The following is a 23,256-nucleotide window of genomic DNA, read 5'->3' as shown; positions in this document are numbered from 1 at the left end:
ATCTCTCTGAGTGTGATCTTGGCCCAGATACTGTGTGTGAGCTAGATGCCAACTTCTCCCAGCCTGTTTCCTTGACTGTCAGATAGAAGCATCCCCTTGAGGTTGCTGGGTATATTAAATGAAGAGTCTAGGGGTGCCTGGGTGATTCAGTCAGTTAAGTGTCTGACTCTTGATTTTGCCTCAGGTCATGATCTCAGGGTTCATGAGATGGAGCCCCACTTCGGGCTCTGCACTGACAATGTGGAGCCTGCGTGGGATTTCTTTCTCTCTCCCCCTCTGCCCTCTTGCATTTTCTCTCTCAAAATAAGTAAATAAACATAAAAAAATGAAGAGTCTAGCCTGAGCTAGGTGGCCAATCAATGGTAGCAATGATTATCACCATTTAAGGATGATCTTAGGCCATTAGATGTGCATTCATTTACTCACCAACCCTGCACCCTACATCTTTCTCCCTCTCAAAGCACCTTATGAGCAGCTACAAGGGGCCAATGAGCACCACTGGGATGGTTGTGCACTACTTGGGGCTTATTTCTTATGGGATGGATTCCTAGTGAGTGAATCATGGCATATGAGAAAGGCAAAGACGTTCATGGACCCACTCTCCCCTTTCATTTTTCAGTTGGGAAAACTGAGGTTCAGAGAGGTTAGGGAATTAGCCCAAGGCCCTGGCCAGTAAGTGGTGGTGCTGGGATTCAAACTAGTCTATACCATTTTAAGAGCCCATGTTTCTTCCTGCTTTGTTAAAGGTTCGGTGGGTGAGGTCAGGAGAAGGGACAAAGATGGGTCTTCTAAGTATGCAGAACAGCTTGAACAAAGGCACCAAGATAGAAACGTCAATGGCAGATAAGACTTTGTAGGAGACTCTTTTGGCTCAGAGGGAGGGACAGGAAAGTAGACACAGGAAGAGTCAGGCAATTTGGATTCTGGTCTTGGCCTGTGGAAGACTAGCTTCCTGTGATATTCTAGCTGTGTGGCCATAGAGAAGTTTCTCAGCCCCTCTGATCTTTAGTTTTCCTAACCATCAAGTGAGATCTGTACATACTGCCAAGCTCTCCACCCAGACAAGCAATTTTTCTATTCTGATGCAAGGAACATGAGCTGTCCCTTGCTATCTTGGGCATGCTGTGCTCTAGTATTCAGGAGAGCTGGGAATACTTCTGGAGGTCCTGCTGCTGGCCCTCATGTCTCACTCTGTTTTCACAGGGTGGGAGAATGTCTATGGCTTTGATATGACCTGTATCCGGGATGTCGCCATGAAGGAGCCCCTGGTGGACATCGTGGATCCAAAGCAAGTGGTGACCAATGCCTGTTTAATAAAGGTCTGCAGACTCATTCTGCTTGGGCCCAAGCATGCTGGGAATCCAGCTGTGCCACCCTGGAAAGCTGTGGGCCTTAAGTAAAGGCAATACCAGCTCCTGCACACCCCCTGCCTGGTGAGGCAAGGCCACCTTGGCCGGAGCCTCTGGCATCCCAACGTTACTGCCTGTCACAAGAAGGTGCTCACACTGAGCAGAGCCAGAGAGAGAGCCACTGGACTCCATGGTGGCACAGCTGAGGGGAAGGAATCAGTTTATATCCCTTTGTGATGCAAGTGGAAGGGTGTGGGGGAGGGGGCATCAAAGGAAAGGCAGGAGGGTATGCTCAGGTTTGGGGAAGCTACTCCATTCACAGGTGGATGGCCCTCTTAGGAAAGAAATCCAATACCTCAATCTTCTGTATAATCTTCATTATACTCCCACCTCCAAGTCTACATGTGACCCAGACAGACAGAGCTACTCAACCTCCTTCCTGAGTGGTCTTGTTTGTACAGGCTCTAACAGCTTTTCTTACAAGGCTTTCTTCAGTGCATATGATGAGCAGCTGGTCAGCATCCTCAGCACACCGATCCTTAGTGCATTCTTATGATTAAATATTCAAACGTATCAAACTTGATAGAGTAAAACCAAAAGCTCCCCTTGACCTCTCCTCCCTTTCAACCCCATGCACCTCTTGGAGGTAATATTGTTTACACATTGTATTGACATTTCCAGCCCCTTTTCTAAGTATTTGCATTTATATATGCTAATATATTATGTTGAACCATATAAATGACTGATATTTGTTTTTTAAAATATAGAAAGACATCACTTTCATATGGTTGAAGTTAACTTTTTAGTGTAAAAATCTGGGTTCGTTCTGTAAGTATTCATTGGCCCATGCAGCCCTCATCTTGCTAAAACATACTTGCCTGCTCTGGTCCTGTACATGTCACTTCCTGAGAGTACTCAGCTGGAGACCTGCAGAATTTTCAATGGATAAAGGGGAAGAATATAGGGCCACTGGGGATGAGGAGAGGTTTCTGAAGTTCTGATGTAAACCACTGCTTTGCCAAGGGAGAACTGTCCTTTGTGCCTGGGCACAGTCTTCCTAAGAAGAACCATAACTCTTGGTCCATAGTGTCACTGTGGCATTTAGAAGGCATCTTTGAGGACAAATAAAACTAGATGAACCTCACACAGATGAGACTCATCAGATGCTGCCTCCCTCTTGTAACATCCTGCCTAGGAGGTATGGCTGGGAGCTAAGTCTTGGGCCCTCTGTTGATGGTGTTCTCACTACTTCTTAACTTGGTCCGTTCCAAGTCCAGGCAGGGTTGATTGCAAGCAAACGTGTTCTTGTAGTTATTTCCTACCAGCCCCTCTGTCCCTGAAGCCTCTCCCTCTCCCTGCCCCAATGAAGAAGCAGGAAAGTGCACCCCCAAATAAGCCCACCCATAGCACAAAACATTTTTGTAAGTACTGTAGAATAGATAGAAATCTACTGGTGCAACTGAATTTGCCCAAATGACATGTAGCAGCTATATGTAACCATTAGGCACCTGCATGTAATGGAATCAGCTTGAAGATATAATTCCTTTACTGTGCTTGGGCCCCAGGTTGCTTTCTGCCTTTGGTGGGGTGGAGTGGGTGTGGACACTGTGCTTCTGTAGGTCACAGGCACATGATGGACTGGCCTGCTTCACCCCCACCCCCCCTCCAAGGCCACTCTGCCTTCCCACCACCTTCTCCCCTCTCCTAGCAAGACTCTTTCACCTGGTTATACCTGAGTGCAGCCACAGACAAAGTAAACAAACCCAGTGAGGGCATTATACACACTCCTGTAAACTCCTTGTGGCTATGAGTGTGTGTCAAGCCTGTAGCTCTGTGCTGAAGTCCTGCCCCATCCCCATGCAGTAACCTTCCTTCCTCTCTTTTCTGAGAAGGATAAGAGTTGTCTGTGTTTTCTTCTGCAACCAAGAGAGCCCCTCTGTCAGCTTTCTTGCTAATGTGCTAAGCAACATTTTGTCAAGCCTGTTGGGAAAACACTTGCCCTTCTTCACACACTTAATTGCTGTTTTCATCGCTATTAACGTTTTAGAGTGTAACACTTTATTATAATTAAGACTCTGTTTTGACCAGACCTCCGCTCTGAGACATCCATTTGTAACATTATTTAGTGGTGGGGATAATGGCGGCCAGGGGCTCTTCTCAGTAGTTGGTACCTATGGAGCTTTCATGGGGGTTGCTGGAGGCCAAGTCCTCCTGGGGTGTCAGAGATACTGCTGCAGCAGGAAGACAGAAACCTTCCAGCATGGGGCTCTGGGATCTAGGAAGCCAGAGTAACCGGGTTTGGCTCTGTAGGCTTTGGTTCTGACAGGAGGGTGGGCCGGAGCCCAGAGGGGCCTCTGTGCCTCCAAAGCCCAGAGCAGCTGGCCACCTTTGCAGATGGCCCTGCCCCCATTCCAAAAGACCAACTGCCTCCATTGTCTCCATTTTAATGTATAGCTTCATTACTTCTGTCTTGAAGGCTTTTGTTCCTTCAGAAGCCCCTATTAAGATGCAAACGTCTGTAGGACCTAGTGAACACTGTCAGCTAACACAGGATAGCTGACAGTGGTTGATGCATATCTGAGAGCAGGACCCTGTGGAGGTGGAATTCCTGATCCACGGGTGGTGTGTGTGTGTGTGTGTGTGTGTGCCCCAAAAGTGGTGAAGAAGTGAGAGAGTTGACAAGAGAAAGGAGCCTGGTCCAAATGTGTCACAGAGCCTACTTCCCAGGTCTTCCCATAAAAAGTCATAGAAGGTTTTGGATTCAGGGAGCAGCAGAGTCTGAATGGATCTGAGAGATTAGTGGGTTGCTTTAGAGGAAAGGCCTGGGGTGGGGTTTGGGGGAGGTAGGCAGGAACATTGTCAAGCAGGGAGACCTGTAAGGAGAAGACTGAGAGGTGTCAGGTGCTAGGTTACATAGCATGGGTACACAGACCAATAATGGGCATCCCCTGCTCTGGCTCCAGTCTCATGGTGGGGGCCAGGCTGCTGAGATGAGCCAGAAGTACGGCGGAAGGCCAGGCTAGGCTGGAGGCAGGGGACCAAGAGAGAAAGATAACAAGAACCTTGGAAAGAGCCTGGAGCCTCGCTGTCTGGCCCTGGCTAAGAAAGAGATGGTAGTCCATGAGTGCAGGTACCATGAGCCTGGTGGACTGTGCTGATGCCAGTAACAAAGATACAGTTAATCACGTTTTGCTCTGAGTTGTTGAGCTGGAAAGAACTGTGGATAATACGTGACCAGAGGGATAATGAATGTCATGACTAACAGGTGCTGGGTTTAAAAAGGAGCAATGACCCAAACTTAACAGGATGACATATGATGGATGACCCTACACTCGGTTCCCAGGACAAAAGGAAAAAGGAACATGAGCAGGATGCGGTGGGGGGAGGCAGCTTGGCCAGAGTGAAGTCTGAGCCAGCAGTGTGGTCTTTGAGATCAGAGGCTGCTAGAAGTATGTCCCAAACAAGAAGGGTGACAGAGTCAGAAATCATGACTCATGCAAAGTGAATAAAAAAGTAGACACAGTTTATGCTGGAGAAGAAAATGTTCAGGGGGCCCATGTGAGCTAGAATAGACATTTGACTTATTCCATGGGTGGAATTTACAGAGACTGGTGTGTACTTTCCTTACTCATTTAGAAGAGGGACCTGTGCATTGGAGGTGTCAGGAAATGGAATCAGCTGCCTGGCAGGTAGTGAATACATCATCCATGAAGGTGTCCAAGCAAGCATCAGAGGGCCACTTCCCAGGAATGCTACCAAAGAGGCTCTTGCATTGAATGAAGGGAGACTGGCTTTCTAATCCCATCAAATTCTACATGCTCAACCCAGGGCTTCCCATCCCATTAATTCTTGTTCCCCATCCTTGGTTCCAGAAGCACAGCAAAACTGATGAGGTGACATCACTGAGGAGCTCCCCATCCCCCTAAATTTGCATTCCACTCTCTTCCCAACTAATAGGTCAGAACTTCAGCTTCCCAACTAATAGGTCAGAACTTCAGCTTCCCTCTGGGGTGTGATGGCTGCACACCCCAGACCACAATAGAACTCTTATCTGACCTTCTCCCTTGACTGCACCTCTTCCTTTGTCCACCCCCATGGAGGCAGGACTTCTCTTTGAGGGCCTTGGGATGCTTTGCATCTGCCTTTCCTTTATTTATCCTAGAAATATGTAGAGATAAAAACCATTTCTGCTACATCACTCTGTGTCTTCCCTGCTCTTGTTTCCCCACCTTCAGACCCCTCTTCTAATTATCCCCAACGTATTCTATCATCTGGGTCTCAGGAGAGCCCCTTGGAACCAGTCCAGGCACACAGATATCTGTCTGGTTCTTACAAAGTCTTCAGGACAGAGGTCCTTGCTACACACCCCCGACAATGGGAAGCTTCCTTAGACCTCTGAAAGCTGTCTGGATGCCTCTAGGGCCCTTGGAAGGTTGGCCCTGTCTCATCGGAGCCAGCAAATAGCAGGTCAGCATCCTTCACACAGAAAAGAACAGCATATTGCAAACTGTCTTTCATTATACTTGCTCCCCACGCAACATTGATTTTCAGCCACTTCCCAGCTGAAATTGTTAGAATTATTAGTTCTTTGTGCTCTCCATTTCCTGGACAGAACTGAAAAATTCTTACCTCTTATTGTTCCCTTTTCTTTCTTCCTTCTTCTCCCTCCCTCTCTCTCCTTCTCTCTTTCTTTCTTCCTTCCTTTCCTTCCTTCCTACCATCCTTCCTACATTCCTTCCTTCCTTCTTTCCTTCCTTCCTTCCTGCCTCCCTCCCTTCCTTCCTCCCTCCTTCCCCCTCCCTCTCTCCTTCTCTCTTTCCCTTTCTCTCTCTCTACCTCCCTCCCTCCCTTCCTTCTTGCCTTCCTTCCTTCCTCCCTCCCTCTCCCCTTCTTTCCTTCCTTCCTTCCTTCCTTCCTTCCTTCCTTCCTTCCTTCCTTTCAGGTTTCCTTTCAGGTAGATGGTCAGCAGGGCTCCCCTTAGTTTAGTCTGTGACAGTGGGTGGGCTCAGTTCGTCACTTCTAATACTTGGTGTCTCCTGTTGCTGGGAACTTGAATATCAAAAAATTGGGAAATGACTAATCTGGTTCACTGATATCACTGGGAGGGTTTGATAAAGTACAAATTGCTGTTTTGATCCCATAGGTTTGAGATGCTCTCCCGACCCCACCCATACGGAATTTGCACCCAGGTGATGCTAATGCCCATCATCTGGGACCGCACTTTGAGAACAACTAGATGAGCAGAGCAGTGCTGAGGTGGACTGCTCTGAGGCTGTTCAGATTGGGTTCAGAAATGTTCTGTCTCATTAATCCTCTCCCTTTTCCACCCTCTGCTCCATAAGCCCCCATCCCCAGCAGATTTACCTTCCTAATTCTGTTGCCCTCACATTCTGATTCAAATGTGTTTGCACCATTGCCTGAGCATACCCCACCCTAAGAAAGGATGGATGGGGTCATTGGGAGGTGGTGGGTGGGCCTGGGGATCCATCCCAAGAGTAAATGGTAGCCCCAGAGCAGTGGTCTTCCACGGGAATGTAGCTGCTGACCAGGACCCAGACCTAGTGAAGATGCTAAGTGTCTGGCATTCTTTTTTCTCTGGGCCACAGGAAGTGGACATTTACACGGTGAAGACGGAAGAGCTGTCATTCACATCTGCCTTCTGCCTGCAGATACAGCGAAATGACTACATCCACGCCCTGGTCACCTATTTTAATATTGAATTTACCAAGTGCCACAAGAAAATGGGGTTTTCCACAGGTGAGCCTTTTGTTGGCACTCCAGACCCTCCCCACCCTCCATGCTGAGGCTTTGTGGAAGTGACCAGGGCTGGCCTGACCTGGGGAAAGGACCTGGGGCATAAGCCCTTGCTTAGCATCTCGTAAGCCTTCTCCAGCATTTCCCCACACTTTTGACTGACAAAAGAAGGTAAATGAAAGTGTATATTGTATGATCAGAGCTGAGAGTATGTGTTCGGTGGAGAGAAGCAGGGGGGAAGCCCAATTTCAGGGGCACATTTGTTCATTGAACATTTTCTAGGCATATTCTGTGTGAGAGGTAAGGCTACAGAGTATGATAAGATTTCCCCATCTTCACCACTGTGCCCTATTTCAGGATTCAATGAATCTCTCGGTAGGCTGCAGACTATGTCTCTCTGTCTCCTTCCACCCCAATCCATCCTTTCTGACACTGTTTCCCAAAGACCACCTGAGCTCCCCTCCCAGCCCCCCTTCAGAGGTGCCTCATTGCCTGAAGCAGGTAAACCCACATGTCTTTGCCCTGTAAGTGGGGGTTCCACCATACCTAGCCCCCTACCAACTTCTCCCAACTCATTTCTCACTGCCCTTCCTTTGCTTTGCCTTCCTCCCCTGTCTCATTGTTGCACCACACACAGGGGCCAGTCACACTGAGCACCTCACAGTCCCCTGAACTTAGAAAAGCTTCCTAAATCTCTAGGCTATTGCCTCTGCACATGCCAACCCTTTGTCCACCCAGGTGTTTCACGGGGACAAGAGGGTTTTTGTCAGAGGCTCTTGTCATCTCCTTTCTCCCTGCAGTAGTCTGCTAGGGCTGCCATAACAAAGTATGACAGGCTAGTGGTTTAAACGACAGAAATTTACTTCTCACAGTTCTGGAAGATCAAGGTGCCAGCAAGTTTGCTTTCTCCTGAGGCTCTCTCCTTGGCTTGCAGGTGGCCTCCTTCTCTCTCTGTCCTCACAGGGCATGTACTCCTGGTGTCTCTCTGGTGTCCTGATAGATTAGGACATTTATGTGTTTGTATGAGGAGACTCTAAAAGGACACAAGCCAGATTGGATTAGGGCCCACCCAAAGACTTTATTGTAAAGGCTTCTTTAAAGGCTCTATCTCCAAATACAGTCATATTCTGAGGTGCAGGGGGATTAGGGCCTCAGCACATGAATTTCAGGGAACACAATTCAGCCCCAAACACCTCCCCTATGCCCACTCCTCACCTGGACAATCCCAGCACAGGCCTCATCTCTTAGCTCAGATATTATTGATCCCTTCCTTCACTCCTGGTTAAGTTTAGGAGTTCTTCTTGGGGCTTCCTGACATCCTGTACTTATGTTTGTCATGGAAATGTAAACAAAAGGGTATAAAAAAGTCAAGAAGGGCAGCTGGGTGGCTCAGTCGGTTAAGCGTCCGACTTCGGCTCAGGTCATGATCTCACGGTCCTCGAGTCCAAGCCCCGCGTCGGGCTCTGTGCTAACAGCTCAGAGCCTGGATCCTGCTTTGGATTCTGTGTCTCCCTCTCTTTGTGACCCTCCACTGTTCATGCTCTGTCTCTCTCTGTCTCAAAAATAAATAAATGTTAAAAATTTTTTTTTAAAAAAAAGTCAAGGAAAATGTCCTCTTCCCACTCCAGCCCAGTTCTGTGCCCCAGAGGCATATGTTAACCACTTTTTATTTTTTGCTTTTTATTTGAAATACTTCTCATATGAAGTTGCCAAAATAGTACATAGAGTCCTGTGAACCCTTTACCCAGCTCCCCCCAACTATGGTATCACATCCAAACTACACTTTTCTTAAAACACGGGTTGACTTATACCAAACACACGGCCCTCTGCTACCTTGTCTTTATTTAACAATAAACCTTAGAAGGCATACCTAAGCAAGCAACTCATGATCTCAGATCTCACGACCTTGCTCTCAGGGTCGTGAGTTTAAGTCCCATGTTGGGCACCATGCTAGGCTTGAAGCCTACTTAAAAAACAAAACAAACAAACAAAAAAACAATATACCTTGGAGACACTTTCACAGCCTCATTGACATAACTACTTTATTTTATTTTATTTTATTTTTATTTTTTGTTTTTGAAATAACTACACAGGATTTCAATGTCAGATGTAGCTTATTCAACATTTTTCACTCTGTTTGCAATTCTCAGTCTCCCCATGGGCTGGGATGACATCTCATGAATCTCTGCACTCTGGGCTTCTAGAGCAGTGTTTGGCTTGTAGTGGCTTCTAAACAGATCACTGTTAAATGAGTATATGAAGATCTGAGTCCTGCTCTTGGGAACATGTTCCTATTGGCCACACATGTGAAGTCTTCTTGGGAAGCAGGAGCATGTCGTTAGGGGCAAGCAAGCATGCATGTGCCAAGGGTAGGTGAGCTCTACCAGAGTCCAAGGACATGATTCTTCACTTCCTGAAGCCTTGGTGACAATGATTGATCCTCTTTGACCTATTAACAGAGAGGGCAAGAGGTTTATCCAGCCCCTCCAAGAAAAAAAGTTTTTTTTCCAGAACTGGTGTCTCCTGACCACCAAGATCATGATCTTCTGGTCTCCAACATCTGGCCCAGTGCTGGTGCATCCTGTCCTGGGGAAAACCAGAGGCTCCCAACCTTGGTCATTTTTAGCTGTTCCCCTTCTTAGAGTGGCAGCAGGAGAGATTGTCTTCCTGGTAGGCAGGGATGGCTAGGAGGGAGAAGGGAGGTTTTACCTGGACCTTGAAGGGTGAGTAAGACTCAACCTCACAGTGGTGGGGTGTGGCAGTGGTGGGAGGGTGGAACAGGAGCCTGCTTGAGGACCATTGCTGTGATTGGAAGCCAGGGATGGAGCCACAGAAGCTGGCCCTGCCTCTACCATCTCCAGGATGATGTTTCCACCGGGGTCTGCCCTGCTACAGGTAATGAGAAAGGGTGGCAGGGATACTCTGGGAAATATTGTGTGTTTGTAAAGCCTAGGATCTAGCCCATAGCTTTCAGCTGGGGTTTCCCTTCCCTGAGTTTATTTCCATTCCTTGAGGTCAAGCAGACAGGCTGTCCCACCCCTGCCAGAGGTGGTTCTCTGGCACTGTGATGGCGGGAACAACATTCCTGATGCCCCACAGGAAGGAGTCCTGGTTAACCTTAAGTTCAGAATCGAAGGACTCAGCCCCTGGCTGCCTGAGGGATGATGAGGATTTGCCCTTCGTATTAAAGTCTCCAACCCACTGGGGCAGTTTCTTCCTGTTCTATGGTCATACTCCCACTGTAGTTCGTCACAAGTCCCTGTGAGAAACAATGAGGACTATATTTCAGAGGCTCAAAGACCATGGGTCTAGATCAAGGTCTGAGCTCATTTGTCTTTTTGGTTTTTTTTTGAAGTAACCTCTACATCCAATGTGAGGCTTGAACTCTCAACCCCAAGATCAAGATTTTCACGCTCTACTGACTGAGCCAGCCAAGAACCCCTTGTCTGTCTTTTTACAGCTGTAGTATTATATCACCTCCTCTTTGCACAGAACCCCAGAAACGTAGGTCTGAAAGGTCATCCAGAGGTTCTGCACTGCCTGTTTCCATGCCTTGGTGCAGAGGTTCTCATCGTGTAGTCCATGGCCAGCAGCATCAGCATGACCTGGGAACCTGTTAGAAATGCGAATTGTCAAGACTTGCCCCAGATCTTCTGAATCAGAAACTCTGGGGTGGCGTCCAGAAATCTGTGTCTTACCAAGCCCTCCATGTGACTGTAATGCACAAATCAGTTTGAGAACCACTGCCTCTGTGCTAGGCTGCCTGAACAAGAAGATTGTAAATTTGGCCAATGTTGATGCTTTTCACATCAACTGGAAAGCTAACTCCATCCACTTACTACCTTTTCTCATCAAGGCCTATGCCTTCTGGCTGACATAGGTCCTTCTCACAGCAGCATTCCCATATAGAGATCAGGATTGGGGGGATACTTTGTTTCACTGCTTCCTCAGCCACCTGGGGAATGTCCACATAGGATTTTGCTTCCAGCAGGTAGCAAACATCTTTACCAGGTAGTGTGGGTTTGTCAGTGGGCTTTTCTGATCCTCTATACTTTGACCATCTAGAAAAGAGTATTTGCTTTTTGTTTTCAAGGACCTCAGATGCTCAGAATTGAATTAATCCTAATTCTTGGTACATGACATCATTGAATCAGGCACAGTTCACTTTTGTTTATTTATAACGAACACTTGTGAACTCACCACTGCCTCAGTAATTAGGACATAATTATTAACTAGCACACATTAGTAACTAGAAAAAAATGCATTATTGTTCTTAGAATGTAAATACATTAGTTGATATCAAGAAATAAACTGCTACTAATTAGAATATAAATATTAACCAGAGTACATTATTAATAAATATAATACTATTTATAATTAATAGGTAAATTAATTCACAGTCACATAATTAATCCTTGTGTGCTCACCACCTAACTAAATGGAGGCTCCACACCAGCCCATCACCCCCCATGTTGCCTCTAGATGAACATTATTCTGAATTCTGTGTTCTTTATCCCCTTGCTATTTTAAAAAAAGTTTTATCACATCTATGTGTATGTCTGTACACTGTATTGTTTGGGCTCAGCTATTTTTGAACTGCATGCAGCATGTAACCTGCCATATGTGCCCCCATCCCTTTGACTGACTGCCAGCTGAGCTTTCTATCTCAGCCCAGCCACAGCTGGCTCTGGAGGGGCCAACTCATAAGCACATCACGTATTGTGCTGCTTGAAAACAATCCCTGTTAATGGTTCTGGCATCTCCTCTTTGCAGCTCCAGGCAGACGCTGTCGCAAATGGGCACAGGAACCTAGGGTTCCAGGCTGTGCCAGCCAGTGGGCATAGCTGCCCCTCCCCTTGGACACATCCTCAGTGGATGGGGGCAGGGACCCTTGGGGGTGCATGGAGGGACAGTGGCTTGAGTAGAATCAGACCTGGGGTAGAGTCTTAGTCTTTCCAGGAGTCAGCCAGGTAGGGCAGCCAGACAAAGGAGATAGGTCTTGAGTAAGTTACTTTCTGGGCCTCAAGCTCATTATGGATGATGTAGTTGGACCTAGATGCCTAGCAGCCCCTTCCTGCTTTGCCATCTGGTGACAGTGAGTCATTGTCTCAGGTCAGAGAAGCTTCTTGGTGCATAGTCTTTCATTCTCTAAAAAGCTTCTGATCTCCCTGGGCAATATAAATTACAAATTTATAGCTAGAAAAAGTTTTAAATTTTAGACAAAGCTACCAGCCACTTAACCACTATGAAGTGAAACAAGAAGCAGGATTCCACTCCCTTTCCAGAAGCACCAGGAAAAATCTTCTTATGAAAGCCCCTGCCATTTGTTCCCACAGCCCCCTGAGCTCTGCATCCCCATCCTTGGTCACAAGGATGACCTCGCTGCCTGAGAGTCTTCTCATTTAGGCTATAGGATGTGAGGGGGAGGCAAGGCTGTATAGGTCGCTGTTTTCCAAATTTAGGACCATATCTGGGAACTGATAGGCATCCTGAATTGATGTCTGTTGAATGAAGGAATGCATGCATGAATAAATGCATATGTACTTGGAATGTTGGGGGCAGTACTGGTTATACTCACTGTAAAATATAGAACAAAAGCTGTCCATAACCCACAACCCAGAGAGACTGTGAAGGGGAGGGAGAAAACAGGAGGTTAGCATGTGGGGTCAGGATATTAAGAGGATAAATATATCTTCATAATAGGGAATGCTGAAAGTTACATGATCTAGAAGGTTATAGCTGGGGCAGGGTAGGGTGGGAAAGACTTATTTACTGATGAGAATTCTAGATGTCATCCACAGCCTTGTTCTGGGTGCTCACCCTTGCACCTAGCACCTTTCTGGATGCTTCCCCAGGACACTCTAGACCACTAGAGTGATGTAGAACATCTTTGAAGGTCAGAGCCATAGATTATGGATAAATAAAATGATATGCCACCTCCCATAATGATTATAACCACATAATTCAATGGCTTAGCAATACCCTAACATGGGGTTAATGTGTTATGGTAGGGAGACCATATTTATCTTTCAATTAAAGACACTTCTGATAGTGAAAAGGAAAGCTATTAATAGTTATGCTAGGAAGACAAGTAAACTGGAGTTGTCTTGGGCACAGCAGGAGATTTGGTCATATACTTTCCCCCTTCTCATCCCATCTGATTCTCAAAGTACTTGGGGAGATAGATATCGTGCCCCACATTCTGCAGGTGTATAAAATGAGCCCCAGGGTCATATTGCAAACACAAGGCAACATGGAGGCATGAAACTGGGACTATTGTTGCCTAATTAAATGTTCTTTCCACTCTTGCCCACCAAAGAGATGTTATTAGATGCAAAAGAGTGGGTTTGTAAAGGGATTTCAGCCATGCTCTGTGCCTACAACACATGTGGGGGATTTTTAAGTCTTGGCAACTCTGCTCCCTTCACATCCCCCAGAATGACTGAATTCAAGTCTCTAGGAGTAGTGTTGAGAAATCTGAATTTTAATCAGTTTCTCCTGGACACCTTGATGGAGAATTAGTATTGTGAAAAGTGGTCTAGATGATTAGTCCATGGCTGATGGACCCCATGACAGAAATGTTTGGGGAGGTTCTCAAACTTTTGATGTTGTCAAGGGGAAAAAACCCTCTTTTCTCCAACCCAAGGCTGGTGTATTTTTTGGACCACCACCAGACACACCTAGGCTTGATGGCTGCCAAACCTGAGCCAGTGAATCTCTGGGACTCTCATAAGGCATCTGATTAGGTGACAGAAGGAAGTTGCTTGAATCCCCTTGCCTGAAGGTCTTTAAGAACAGGAGAGACACCTGTCTGAACTGGTGTAGGAGGAAGTGGGGGCGAGAGTGCTGTCAGTCATACGCTGCCATTCTCCGTATACACCAGAGACTATCTTTTGACAATTTATTTAGATGTAGTTGGCAGGGAAGTGGCTGGGACAGGTGGACTTTGTCTGTAGACAGCAATATGCTTTAGAGGCCATGAAGACTGGATATGTTTGGGTATCTAGGATCTAAAAGCCACAGACTGCACGTTCATGATCCTCCTTCAAGCCTTTCCAAACTCTCAGGCGGCTTTTCCCTGCCATGACCTTGAGTTTGCACTGATTTCCCAAATGCATACATTGAAGGCTACCCAAGTCTTTAACCAGATCACTGACATTTGATCAAGCCAGTTCTTTGCAAAGGGCAAAGAAAGACTCTTCACTACCTTTTTAAATAGATCCTGGGGTTTGTAAGATCTTAGAGGCGATCTGATCAGACTCAGTGCATGATAAATCCCCAGTGTTTGTTATAGGAACACCTCAAAGTTGGACCTCAGGTAGCTCAGATGATTGCAGAACAGCCCTAATTATTCCTGGTGAATTAAAAATCTGCCTTCTAGTAACTCCCAGTGACTAGCCTTTGTTCTGCCTCCAATGCCATATATAAGGCCACATATGTCTTTCTATGTGACAGTTTTTGAAGTATTGAAAGGCACTTATTATTCTCCCCAAGTCTTCTCATTTTTAGCTCTGGTCCCAAGCAAAGAGGAAATCAGTATTAATGAGTCCTACATCCAGGTGGAGGAAGGTTAGAGACTGAAGGGCCAAGAGGATCTTACTATAATGGGTTCTTCTACTATCTATAGTTTTCAAAGTCTCCAATGTAATTGAACATCTATGGGTACCTTGAGGCATAACAAAGTGTCTACTATTTGGGTTTTGCCATCTATAAGTGTAGTAGTTACAATCTACCAAGTGTGGTGGTAGGCACTGAGGATATAACAGTGAACAAGTCTGGCATGGTGCCTGCCTTCATGGAAATTGCAGTCTTGTGGAGGAAGCACACAGCTGAAAAAAGACAAAGGCATTTATGCTGCAGTATGATAGACATTGTGGTAACCAAAGCTCAGGGTGGGCGGCCAAACTAGGCTTCCCAAAGGAAGTGACTTTGAAGGATGAGGAAAGGAGAGACTGGTGGACTAGGAGGGAAAAGTATTCCAAAGATAGTTGGTGCTGAGGAAGATGGCCCATAAGCAGGCCCCCTCTTCTGGTTGTAGAGTATGTAGTGTGCCGAGAGAGGATGGATGGGATTTAATGGCAAATACAGGGAGTTGCCAGGATTGGTGTGCCTTTGGATCATGCAGGAAGAGTGAGCTGTGGACCAGTGGTGGGGCTGTGGGATGAGAAATATCCCTTACTTCTTTTGGATCCAGTTAGGAGGACACAGCTGAAACCCCACAACAGATGTGGGCCAAGGGTACCAGGTTCAGTTCTAGGGCAGAGAAATGGCAGGGAAGCCTATGTGTAGGATTGGGGTGTTGGTGGGACACGGGTTTAGTTAAGAAATTTGCACACCTGATGTCATTTAAAGGGAGACAGGATGGTCTACTCTACAAATCTCCCTCTTATGCTGTCTGAACGTCTTCACTCTGTTGAACTAATTAAAAACAGTAGCCTTTTGAGATTCCTTTATGTTAATGAGCTTAGTTGGTGAGAGGGTATTCATCCCACCCCTTGGAAGGAACTTGTAATACCTGCTTCTTTCTCTTCTGATTCCTAGCTAAGATCAGCAGCCTGGAGGATCTGGGAACTTGATGGAAGGAGGAGCCCTGGGGCTGAGTGAGGATTTCTGGGGTTGGAGGCAGGCTCCAGGGGCTGGGTGCCTTGACCCACACAAGTGCTGGGAGTTGGTTTGGTGAATCCCAAAAGAAGCCCAGCAACTTCTAGGCAAGGTCTCAGCCTCAGTCCTTCTGGAGACATCTTCTCTGACTCTTCCTTCCCACCTCCCTTTTCTTCTCCCCTCAGCCCCCGATGCCCCCTACACCCACTGGAAGCAGACTGTCTTCTACTTGGAAGATTACCTCACTGTCCGGAGGGGGGAAGAAATCTATGGGACCATATCCATGAAGCCAAATGCCAAAAATGTGGTGAGTGCTGAGGCAGTCTCTGTCTGGGACAGGGTCAGAGGGAAGAAGGGACCCATGGAGCTGGTTCCCTGGAGCTCCCAGGACCTCCTCACCCTGGTGCCCCAAGTGCCTTGTGCACAACCAGACAAGGTACTGGGGGAGGGGCAGTAGAAAGCTGGGTTTGGATCTGACTACGTATAACCGAAGGCCTCCAACCATGGCCCCTTAAAACTCAAGGGTGATAGATTTTCTCGAGGACCCACTCTGGACTCTCAGCCTTCCTTGCATTTAGCCTCCAGTTCTGCATCTGAGGGGCTTTGGGCACAGAGGCTGTTGCCATGGGTTTCAGCTCATTTAGAACAAGCCAACCCAGGAAATAACAGCTTCTGGTGGCTGGGAAGATGTTTGGTTCACGTTTCTTCAGCGAACCTGGTGGGTCAGGGATCGTGTGATTCTTTCTGAGCAACCGCGGGTGCAAGCGTGTGTATTAAAAGCATCTAGAGAATGCTTTGAAGGTTGTGCCACAGAAGACTCAACCACCCCACTCTGTTTTCTCTCAGGATGAAATCAGAGGGAACATTTCTATATTATAACAGGAAGGCTTTAGGTTAGGAATCAAAGAACTTCCTGTGTGGATAATGAGGCACTAGAATAGATTCCCGAGGGCTGTTTGTGGGAACCCCTTAGCTAGAAAACCTTAGAAACACTGTAGTTACCCATCCCTCTGCCTGTGGGAGGGGGTGGTGCTTGCCTTTGCTACCACACTAATGCTGGGACCCTTTGCTCTTCCTTTGTAGCGAGACCTCGATTTCACGGTAGATTTGGATTTTAAGGGACAGCTGTGTGAAACATCTGTATCTAATGACTACAAAATGCGTTAGCATACGTGGGAGGCTGCAGACAGCGAGCAAGAAGAGAAACTCTTACCTCGATCTGCGGCTCTGTAACAAGGAACACCGTTTGCAGGACTACACTCTCGAAAACCAGAGTTTTTAAATTCTGCCTTGAAGATTGGTGAACTCACCAGGGCTCCCGTGGGCCACTGGACAGAGAGCTTCCAGTTCCTCGGCTCTGCTCTGGGAGCCCTTCACAGAAGCTTTGCTGTCGCCGACAAAGAGCAACCTCCCGTGCTGTGGCTGGGGCCCCCGAGGATGGAAAAGTGTACACGTATACCCATTTGTCCTCCTTAACTGTGAATCTCTGGAACTTCCAAGTTTTGCATGCTGCAGGCATCTAGGACAGATTGCTTCACTAGAACCTGGAGACATAGTGTCTTTGATAGCATAAGCCAGATTACCTGTCTGTGCGGTGGTGTGCGTGTGTGCGTGTGTGTGCGTGTGCGTGTACAGCATATACATTAGTTTATTTACCCACACCTGTATATGCATGCATATACAACCACGTGGGTATATTTCTGTGTTCATTCAGGGTGTGTGTGTGTGTGTGTGTGTGTGTGTATGTGTGTGTGTGTGTGTGTGTGTGTGTGCGCGCGCGTAGACTATATATTACTCTCAGAGGAGATTCTGTTGCTTTCGAATAGGAATTTGTTTTGTGATTAGTTCTCCCCACTTCCCATCCCTTACAGATGTTAAGCAGCTATGAAACGTTCTCTGTACTAGCTCTGGTCTTCTTTTGACTAGACTGTGGCTCTGAACCCTGAGCACAGTACCACGCACTCTGTTGGCACTCAATAAATGCACATGAGAGCGAAGCGATGGCTTGGTTGTGTTCCTGGTGCTCTGGGGTGGGAGGGTTTGGGAGGAGGTCAGAGGCCACACTGGAATGGAAGATCACAGGAGCAACAGATGCTGTTCCCAGCTCCCAGAAGGTAGTGCCTTGGTAGAAGCAGTCAGGACTGGTCCAACAGCATGTCCCCTGCAAACTCTCACAGGGTGGGGAGAGGGACTTAGGGGTGAAGTTGGGTGGGGGGGAGGACAGGAGCTAACCAAGAGTGCTCTAGAATGGAAGGCTACATGCAGCCTGGAGGAAGGCCAACCTCAGGAATAGGAGAATCTAGGGTGTGCATCCCACTGGGAGGGCCTGGAGAAAGCAGGAGATGGTGGTCCTGGATCCCTGGGGAGAGACTGGGGCAGGGTCTGAGTGAAAGACTAGGGTGCTGAGAGTTTGCTGTACTGCACAGTGTCTCGTCCCTGGTCCCTCACCCCTGGCTAGTGTTTGGCCTGGGCTGCCACCCTTTGCACCGACAGGAGGTCACCCACCTTGAGTAGAGCTTTCCCACACAGCACAGGTGAAAAATACGTGGGTCCTAGGATCATGCCCCAGGTTCCCAAGGCAGCCCCCTTCCCCAGCATGGCTGGTAAATCTCTAGCGCCCCCAACTTCTTTGGCCCTGCCTAAGCTGGCCTCTGCCTTCAGTGCACCATGGACCTTGCGCAAGTCATGTCACTTTCCTGAGCCTCAGCCTTTTCACCACTCATCTGGACTAGCTGATGTTCCATGCTGTGTCCTCGGGAGCCCTGGGGCTTGTGGGAGGTGCCAAGATCAAGGTGGGCAGAGTTCTGGGTTCCCTTCTCCCCAGGTTTAAAAAAAAATTCTGGGACGCCTGAGTGGCTCAGTCAGTTAGGCATCTGACTTCGGCTCAGGTCATGATTTCACAGTTTGTGAGTTCGAGCCCCATGTTGGGCTCTGTGCTGATAGCTCAGAGCCTGGAGCCTGCTTTGGATTCTGTGTCTCCCCCTCTCTGACCCTCCCTTGCTCATGCTCTGTCTCTGTCTCTCTCTCTCAAAAATAAATAAACATTAAAAAATAAATTAAAAAAACCCCAATTCTTCCCTGGCCAGTCTTTATTTTCCTTGGGAAAAAGATTCTACTAAAAAATAAAAATAAAATAAAGACATGAAAAGGAACCAAGACCAAAAGCAAATACCTCTGAAAATGATGTATCTAGGTGACGCCAGAATCCTCCTGACCTTAATATTCTGAGGTCAGTGGTATCTTGGATCCTCTCACGTTCTCTCTCTCCTGCTGCTAGTCCTGTGCATTTTCACCTAAAGCTGCCCAGAGCAGCATTTGGGTCTTGGCTGGGTGCCCACCCCTTGGCCCAGAACCCCATTTTCACTCACCTGCATCTTTATGCTATTTCTTGCCCCCATCAGCTCTGAAATATTCTCTCTGGAGCCATCATCACTCAGAAAGGAGAGCAAGCTCTATGGGCAGATATGGGGCCTTTGCCTGAATTTTAAAAGGGGACTCCTGAAGGCACACACACACAGTTCTGTGGAGACTCTGCTTGGCATGAAATGTGAACTTCAGTCCCCACCTGCCCCCTGGTCTGGTGATAGGTACAGTGCAGAAACTGCACAATAGGACACAGAGGCCCTGAGAAAAGCTGTGCTGAGCCTCTTGGAGCCCATGTTGGTTTCCCTCTAGCTTGTAAAAGGCTGTCCTGCATTTCAATTGTCAGTCAATCATGCTTTCCATTAGAGACCTGTTGGCAAAACTTCTAGCTTTAGTCCAAGTGTGGTAACCAAATCTCCATAGGATGGAAACACAATGTACTTTGCCAGAGTGGTGAAGTGTTTGGATGTGGTTTGGTTTCTGGTTATTCTTTAGCTTCTGAGACAGGTAATGTCATCTGTGTTATCTCCCCTGGGGGAGATTTCCCAGATGCTGGGAAGGAAGAGGGCCATTTAGAGGTAGTGGGTAGAGGTGGGGAGGACGCAGGGGAGGCCTGGGCTCAGCTGTGGGTGGGGTGTCCTGAGGCTGGTGGTGTCCTTGAAAATGATCAGTGACTCCAGCAGCAGTGGCCCCTACCCTTTTGTAACCCTGTGGCATCTGTATGCTTGTTGGCTTCTCCAGAATCCTGGAAGTTAGGTGCAGAAGCACCCCCACCTGTTCTGTGGTGGAGGCCCCCTGAGGACCCAGAAAGAGGAATGGAATTGTAGCAGAGCTAGGCTGTGACCTCAGTCCTGCCCAGTGGTCCTTTTGCTGCCTGTGCTGATCCCTCTGAGCCCAGGCCTGGAGGCCTCTCCTTGTACCTGGACACAAGTACAGTGAACATCATGTAGTACTTTTCATCCCCATGTGTTAGATAAGGAAAGAAAAGGACAAGCTCAAGAAGACAGCAGTGAATGTCTCAGGAGAGGGAAGGGAGGTGAAGAAGGACATGGAGGTGGGAGGTCCCCCAGAGGGCATTAGACAGAAACTCATTAGTGGGTTTTCATGGTGGTGGCAATTGGGGAACCCTTACATTCTGCCTTTCCCTGGGCAGGGAGCCCAGCCAACTTTGTGGAGGATTTCATCCATGTCAACAGAGTAGAATCCTATGTGGCCAGGAACCAACTAGGAGGATGACCGCCTAGGAGCTCTAGGCATTTGGGGCCTACAGGCATCCCTTCATCCCTGGAAGACAGGGGAGGACTGAGCTGAACAGAGGCCCAGAGGTCTCTCAGGCCTCTCCAGCCACCAGAGGAGAAGGTCACCCCTGCAGCCTGCGCCAGGCCCTGGGTCTTCAGCCCTTGCCCTGCCATTTCCCATCTCTGCCCCTGGGTTGCAGGGGTGAAGCTGGGCAAGGCATGGGGAGCACTTCCACAGCAGCCCCTTTCTCCTGTCCACAAGAATGCTCTAGAGGGAATGTAATTTCTCTCTAATTCAGTGGAAAATAAGCAATATCTGCTTGGAGCACGTTCTGAATAGAAGTAGGTGTGTGAGATGAGGTCTTGGCATGACAGTAGAGACCCTATAAAGATGACTTCACTTATGAAACCTGTTCTGTCCCTGACTCTGCTTTTTTTTTTTTTTTTTTGAGACTGTGCAATACTTACTAGTGGCTCTCACTCCTGTCTCTCTTCTTTCTTTCTTTGTCTTTGGGGGAAACTTCCCCCTTCCATTCCCCAGCCTACTTCTACCCAGACCCACAGCCCTGGGGCCTCATTGGTGGTCTTATTTGGGCCTGTCTACCTGAGTCTTTCTGAAGGCCATTGCATGCATGGTCTCTCTTCCCCATTAGAGCACAGGCTCCAAGGGCAGAAACCTGCCTTTCTCTGTACATGGGGGTGCAGGTGGGAGGTGACAGGGTGACACCTGACCAACTTGACTTCATAGAATGTGCTCAGGAGCCATTCTAGGACTATCAGGCTCCTGTCCCTTCTATCTGTGCCCCTGGGGAGATATTGGAATTTTTTTTACTCTCACAAAAGCCACCTATGGAGGCTGTCTCCCCTTTGCTAGGCCCTCTCTGCTCCCCTGTCTCTACAGCCTTCCTCCCCTCTTGGCACTACAGCTGGCACCCCACCTTGAGGCCCAGCCTGAATCCAGACCTCTGTAACAAAATGAAATTAAGTGAGACATCTCAGCCCATTCCTGCGCTTTGGGTCAGTCACCCAGATAAGAGTCTGTCCTTGGCCTAGTGGCCAGTAGTGATCATGGAGTGATCTCTTATCCTTTTTTTTAAAATTTAATTTTAATTTTAATTTTTAATTTATTATTTATTTTTTTAATTAACATCCAAGTTAGTTAGCATATAGTACAATAATGATTTCAGGAGTAGATTCCAGTGATTCATCCCCTATGTATAACACCCAGTGCTCATCTCAACAAGTATCTTCCTTAATGCCCCTTGCCCATTTAGCCAATCCCCTCACCCATGGTTTGTTCTCTGTATTTAAGAGTGTCTTATGTTTTGTCCCCCTCCTTGTTTTTATATCATTTTTGCTTCCCTTCCTTTATGCTCATCTGTTTTGTATCTTAAATTCCACATATGAATGAAGCCATATGATATTTGTCTTTCTCTGACTGACTTATTTCGCTTAGCATAATACCTTCTACTTCTATCCACGTAGTTGAAAATGGCAATGTTTCATTCTTTTTGATCGCTGAGTAATACTCCACTGCATAATATACCACATCTTTATCAATTCGTGTATCAATGGACATTTGGGCTCTTTCGATACTTTGGCTATTGTCAATAGTGCTGCTATAAACATTGGGGTGCCTGTGCCCCTTAGAAACAGCGCACCTGTATCCCTTGGATAAATACCTAGTAGTGCAATTGCTGGCTTGTATGGTAGTTCTATTTTTAACTTTTTGCGGAACCTCCATACTGTTTCCCAGAGTGGCTGCACCAGTTTGCATTCCCACCACTAGTGCAAAAGAGATCCTTTTTCTCTGCATCTTGGCCAACATAAGTGATCTCCTACCCTTAATCTTTGGGTTATCACACACTAGGGGAGTTCTGTCTGTTCTTGCACCCCACCCCACCCTTGCCACTACACAGAGGTGCTGGGTTCTGGAACCCTCTTCCTGAAGACAGATTTTGTTTGGTTGCTGTCTTGAGTCTTGCAAAGCACCTCGTTATATACCTGGTTTCTGACTGTAACCCCACCTGTGTGACAGTCGAGCTTGTCTCAGACCCTTGCCCTGTGGTCTTGAGACTGTTGGGATAAACCTGCTTGAGGATGGGTGATCTCACACCTGTCTAGGCATGATGAGTGTGCCTGGCTCCACATCTAAAGCCTCCCAGGTTGCCTTGAGCTCATCCCATTGGAAGCAATTGGCTCATATTCAGCTAAGGCTCAGACACAACATGTTCAATGATCAGAAATTTGACCAACAAACATTTATTGGATACTTAATGGGCTCTAGGCCCTGAAGTAGGCAATGGCACGTAGCAGAGTCACAGGCACTATCCCTGTACTTATGGCCTGCACAGTCTGGTTGCCAATCTCTGGGCAGGCCGAACTTGCTCCTGCCCCAACACTGAGAAATGAGGTCCCTCAGTCATCCTCCCTAACCTGGCTGCTCTACCCACCCACCCCCACATCTGCAGTGTGAGCCCAGCTCGGTGATGCAAGCTGTATCAGGGTGAGTGGTGAGGATTTTGCCTCCTTAGTGTCCCTCAGTCATTAAGCTTTTGAAATAGAAGGAAAATATGCCTGAATTGCCCAGCTACTTGTTAATGCCACAGGAAGACCCGGTCTATCATTTTCAGAGAATGACAGCACTCAAGGAGGCCCAGAACCCTTCCTGATCCTAACCATAGGTCATTTCTCACAGTAGAAGTGAAAAGGGTCTTTACCAAAGGGTCTGTAGCTAGCACCTCACCCTCAAGGGCAGACAGAGCAAACTGGCAGAGGAAACCCCTAGGATGCTGGGTCACTTGGCCCAGGCCCTGCTGTCCCCACCCCCAAAGGCAAGCATCAGTCACTGGACAACTCTGCCACATGCCTTGGGGATTGGAGCCAAAGACTGATACAAACTCCAGTGGGGCTGATTACTCACTATGTGACTTTGGGTCAGTTACTGCACG

General features: G+C 47.6%; 1 protein-coding gene across 6 annotated transcripts in view; it reads left to right on the top strand.

Annotated features, from left to right (window-relative positions):
- PRMT8 (protein arginine methyltransferase 8) overlaps window positions 1–17,701 on the top strand; it is a 98,187-nt gene extending 80,486 nt beyond the window's left edge. For 5 of the 6 annotated variants that reach the window (XM_058744009.1, XM_058744003.1, XM_058744008.1 and 2 more), the window contains 5 exons: window positions 1,204–1,319; window positions 6,956–7,106; window positions 14,598–14,672; window positions 15,890–16,011; window positions 16,788–17,701. In XM_058744009.1, coding sequence (XP_058599992.1) covers window positions 1,204–1,319; window positions 6,956–7,106; window positions 14,598–14,672; window positions 15,890–16,011; window positions 16,788–16,871 — 548 coding nt within the window. In that variant the 3' untranslated portion in view covers window positions 16,872–17,701. The remainder of the gene's footprint in view (window positions 1–1,203; window positions 1,320–6,955; window positions 7,107–14,597; window positions 14,673–15,889; window positions 16,012–16,787) is intronic. The other variant, XM_058744004.1, reaches the window with a different exon arrangement.
- Window positions 17,702–23,256: the final 5,555 nt, after the last annotated feature.

Source organism: Neofelis nebulosa, chromosome 8 (genome assembly GCF_028018385.1).
Source record: "Neofelis nebulosa isolate mNeoNeb1 chromosome 8, mNeoNeb1.pri, whole genome shotgun sequence".
NCBI lineage: Eukaryota > Metazoa > Chordata > Mammalia > Carnivora > Felidae > Neofelis > Neofelis nebulosa.
The sequence above is the reverse complement of the archived record's forward strand: the minus strand, read 5'-3'. Positions and strand labels throughout refer to the sequence as shown.